At 41.2% G+C, this 5,177-nt stretch overlaps 1 protein-coding gene across 2 annotated transcripts in view; it reads left to right on the top strand.

Annotated features, from left to right (window-relative positions):
- The window catches only part of LOC104952968 (adenylate cyclase 9), a 47,543-nt gene that overhangs the window by 27,499 nt on the left and 14,867 nt on the right, over positions 1 to 5,177 (top strand). For both annotated transcript variants that reach the window (XM_010779881.1, XM_010779880.1), the window contains 2 exons: positions 4,276 to 4,475; positions 5,029 to 5,136. In XM_010779881.1, coding sequence (XP_010778183.1) covers positions 4,276 to 4,475; positions 5,029 to 5,136 — 308 coding nt within the window. The remainder of the gene's footprint in view (positions 1 to 4,275; positions 4,476 to 5,028; positions 5,137 to 5,177) is intronic.

Below are 5,177 nucleotides of genomic sequence, written 5' to 3'. Positions count from 1 at the left end.
AAAATCATAAATGTGTTTTACTTAAGTACCTGCCACTTACAAATATTTCTTGTTTGAAGTCAGGCACTATTCGTTTGTTGTCCTTAATTTGAATCTTCTATATTTTTCACATATTTTAAATCGCTTTGGATAAAAGCGTCAGCTAAATGCTGTAATGTAAAAAATGTTAATGCAACAAAAAGCAATATTGTAAGAAATATTCCCAAGTGCGGTTGCTGCAGAAAGTCTGCCTTAAAATTATGATATTTAGTTAACAATCCTTTATAAAAAAAACCCACCACAATATTTAAACTCCCAATGTCATGATTTTCGGTATTACCCTTCCCCTCATGTGTTGAAGGTTTTCTATGATGTAACCCGCATCACAAACCTCAATAGAACACCCTGTGCGAGTAAACTCTAACACAGAATGTCCCCTCTGCCCAGAACGCCTCGTTGAATTCCTTTTCCTTCCTGGGTACAGTGACCGTGCCCACCCAAACCAATCCGGACCCACACACGCCCCCACACCAACCACAACACACACACACACCACACACACACACACACACACACCACACACAACACACACACACACAGCAGCACCAACAACACACACCACACACACACACTCAATCTTTTCTCAGCTGCAGGCTCCGCAATTTCGCTCCCTCCCTGAGACGAGCGGGACGCGGGAGGCTGTGGGTCGGGTGTGGTGAGCCACACACACAAACTCCCAGCCAGGCAGCGCGGTGTGTGGTGTGTTCGGCGCTGGTTTCAGGGCTGATTTCGCTGTGTCTCGCTGTCTTCGCAGGACAGGCCACTGGGCTCAACAGGGGGGGGCAGGAGCTCCAACAAGCCGTTTAAGGACAGAGAGTGGATACACAGTACTATACAGGAGATGCTGTATTGAAAACCAATTGAGTTTGTAAAATTGCACAATATAAATCTATTTTAGTAGACCTCAACAATGGAATTATGATCAGTAGAAATGGCCATGACATGGGACCTTTAATATATGTTTCATAATAATGAGGACAGTTTTTAAATACCCATCATCCCTTCTAACATGGCTAATCATATCACAATTGCAATCAGTCAACACTACCCTAATCATGCAACCCTAATGAAAATCACTGGAGATGGCTCACTTTAGAAAATGTTGAGGAAAGCGTGGTTAACCCGTTAAGATGATGAGGCCTCACTATGTTTATTCTCCATGTTTTTGCTCATGTTGCCACACTTAGTTAAAGCTGTGTCGATTCATCAGGTCTGCCAGTGTGTTCATGACTACATGCATACTGTATGGGTCTCTTTGTCTGTGTGTGTTTGTATGTGTGTGTTTATTGTAGTTGTTGTAGTAGTAAACCGTCCTCAGCTGAACTCTCTGCTCAAGCTGGTCTAAATAAATCAATAAAAACATTGAGCTGCATTTAGACTTTTTAAAATGCTGGTGTCAGTTTATTTCCCAGAGCGCTGCCTTTACAGAGACGAGGGAAGATCTATACACAAACACACACACGTGCAGAAAGACACCACATTTGTTTAATTGGATTTGGCTGCACACACTCAGTAACAAAGGATTAGCGTTGTTACTGTAAGCTGTAGAGCTTTGATGACACACAGAAGATAGTAGACACAAATAACTTCAATTTTTCTTTGTCTCTTATGTCAAACTTTTAATTGCCCTTACAATTCGAGGCCCTGTTTTAGAGTTCAGAGCAAGCTGTTGATAAAGTTAGAAAGCTGAAATGGAAGAAGACAAGGAATGTGGGTTATGCGAAGCATGCTAAACTCAGTGACCTTCAAAGTACTCTTGGCCTCTTCCTCCCCCTCAACATCTCTTCGCCGTTTGCTGATCTGCTTTTGCTATCTGCTGTTTACTGAAAAATATCTTAATTGAAGACCTAACAGTAAATCATTGGAATTTGTAATACATTTTCTTACGGGGTACACAGCTCCTGCTTTCGAGCTACTAGACGGTAAGGGCCAGCAGTGAACCTTTGCGTGACAGTATGTGTATGTGTGCGCGCATGTGTGTGAGTGGGTCGAGATCTCCAAAATGGCCTTTGTCGCCCGCTTGGCAGAGGACTCTAACCCTAAGTTGGGGCTGTTGTTGGCCTACAGGCTGGGAGCATCTGCCAAGTGGACAGTCCCAGGGCACGGAACAAGAGACGCTGTGCTTCAGACTCCAAGATAGGTTCCTTGTTAGTGACACATTCACAACTAATTATATTAATGCAGACAGGGAAGCAGAGCGCAAAGCTGCTGAAACTCAGCCATGCCCGTTTGTTTTCACAGAGGCAAACGTAACCTCTGTATCTTTTTATGTTTGCATGTCACAGCAGATTAACTTTCATACATGAAACAGTGATTCAATAAATCATAGGAGCGCAACTGCCGTTTTACAACCTTTATTTGATCCTTTATTTTATAAAAGATAAGAAAATAGTGAAGAATATATTTTTTTAAGTCAATATCTTTCACTGCTTGTTTTGTCAATCCAAAACCATACTATATATCAAGTTTAATATGATAAATAAAACAGAAAAGCAGTAATCCTCCATATTTGAGAGGCTAAAGACTATTACAAATTACTTTAACCATTAACTTTTTATTGATGAAAACGATTCATTTGAAGGGGGAAGTTCTTATTCTTGTTCCACGTTATTCATTCCTAAATTCACATGAATGAAACCCAGTAGTAGAAGTAGCAGAAACAACATGGCTGCAGCTCTATAAAATGCCCTTGGTTCATAAAGGTTATCCCTCTATTATCACATAAGATAACTATTACACAGAAAAAGATAAGGAGTACCTTGTACAGGGAAGGAGGATCAAAGGATATGGTGAGATATAAAACAGTAAATACATCCAGTGAGATGAGAGTCCAGTGTGTGTGTGTGTGTGTGTGTGTGTGTGTGTGTGTGTGTGTGTGTGTGTGTGTGTGTGTGTGTGTGTGTTATCTTCACCAAAAATGTTGCAAAAATTCTGGAGCGCACAAACAGACTAATGAACACTCCCCCTCAGCATCAGACTGACGCACACGCATTCACATATGGGTCGGATGCTCATCAGTCACACTTACACAGGTTGACACATCATATGCATATCTCTCCTCTTTTCTGTTGAAAAAGAAACGTTCTATTAACAAGACGTATAATCAGAGCGTGAGGGCCTTTCTCAAAGGGAACACAGCTCAAAGTTAACATTAGTGTGTCAGTGAGGGGCAGCATCAACTAATTAAAATCATAGACTGAATTGTGTTTATTTTATGTTTCCTTTTTTATATTCATATATATAGGTTTTTACAGGCACCTATCAAATTAAATCAATAAAAGCCGTATTTTATACGGTAACGTCTTTAGTGACAACTTTCTTATACAATGATGAACACATTCTATTAATAGACAATACAAAATATTCACTTTTCGCAACAACTTGAGTTTCCAACATCTAATGATTTTCTAAATATTTAAATTGTTTGCAGTGACAGTCCTGTCAAAACTTGACCACAGTCATAATACAATCTAAGAAATATCTTAGTTTATCATGCAGTGTTTTGTGCTGGAAGCTGTTATCTCTCAAACTTAAAAGCTCACTGATGCAGGAAAGGGATTTCTACAAAACAAGTTGTGTTGTATTCAAGGAATATCTCAACGGAGCAGGGGAGCCAAATGAGGGGTTCCTTTTCAGGAGTAAATAGTGTACATAATAACAATGAAATGTAAAGCCAGCAACCAGTTTGAGGCAGGGAGCCTGTGAAGACCCCTGGAGCAGGTTCCTTTATGGCCTACAGTTGTTCCTCCAGTCGTCACCCTGCTTAACAAGGTTAGCGCCTCTAGCTATTTGAACAGAGAGGCGGGTTACCGTGTGTTTGGACAGGCTGATAGCGGCTGGCTGTGGGCCACTACTCTAATCCACTGTTTGTATATTTCCTTGTTGGCCCTACACGAGTGTGAACATGGCCAAAGCTCGGGCCTGATGTGCAAACAGAGCTGGTGAAACACCCAATATTGCATTACCACCTGCATATCAGTGTGTGTGCATTAACAAAGAGTGGCTGATAAGGCAAATATCTTCACAGAAATCATGAACACCTGTCACTCAGAAGTGTTACTGTGAGATTTCATTTCTGATTTAGTATCCTCAACATCCAATTACATAACAAAGAAGCACAAGCTCCGTTTTGCATAATTAAAGCTATAACCAGCTGATTATATATATATATTTGTTTCTCACTGACATCAGGACAGCAGAGCTCTCAACACGGTTTTTGTTTGTGCTTCCCCTCAGGGCTGAAAACCTACCTGATCTCAGGAAGGAAGGTGGAGCTGGACGCTCAGTGTGTCTGTCCTCAAGTGGGACTGTCAGGTGGAGAGATGGGTGGGGTCGGCCTGTACTCCTGTCCTCAGCCCGGCACACCGGACCTCATCCCCGGGGGTCCGCAGGCTGCTGAGCCCCCGCTGCGCCACCAACCCCTGGACAGGATCAGGGTAAGTCAGAAAAAATACAATGTGAGGGTTAAACATAATGAAAAATACATCTACTGTTTATTCTTCGATGTTGTTTTTTTTTTCTTCGATGTTGGTTTATAAATAAAAGTATGACCATGCATTATTATTTATGAAATAAAAAGCATATTTTTTCTGTTAGCACATTTAACATGTCTCCCATATGTGACACACACATCCTGGTATTTTGATAAAATATAATAACTAAATAATATAAAAAGACAACTGATTCTGATTGTTTGATAGATTATAAATAATATTTGTATAATTGTAAATTTGCCATTTGTATAAAGATATTCCTGTATTTTCTCTAAAATACTGTGTTTTTAAACCTTTTGATGCGTGCGATCATTGTAAAGGTACTTTGGATGTATCGTCCACCCCTTATTTTGAGTGAAAGAGTCAATGAGCTGTTGGCATATTGTATACACTCAAACACTCCCGTCTAAGTGTTGTTATATCTTTCACTGCCTCTTCGTGCAATGTATTCATTTGTCAACCTCTCTCCCCCCCACACTGTCCTTTGTCTCCCCAGCCTGCCTGTGTGTCCCGCAGTGTGGCCTTGTCTCCGGGGGCAGAGCAGGGAGAAGATGTGGCCGTGCTGAACGGCTGCCAGGAGGAGCACAAGAGCAGCAGTGCCAAAGTACACACACACACACACACACACACACACACACACACACT

Source organism: Notothenia coriiceps, unplaced genomic scaffold (assembly GCF_000735185.1).
Source record: "Notothenia coriiceps isolate Sejong01 unplaced genomic scaffold, NC01 NC01_scaffold00020919, whole genome shotgun sequence".
In the NCBI taxonomy this organism is placed as follows: Eukaryota; Metazoa; Chordata; class Actinopteri; order Perciformes; family Nototheniidae; genus Notothenia; species Notothenia coriiceps.
The sequence above is the reverse complement of the archived record's forward strand: the minus strand, read 5'-3'. Positions and strand labels throughout refer to the sequence as shown.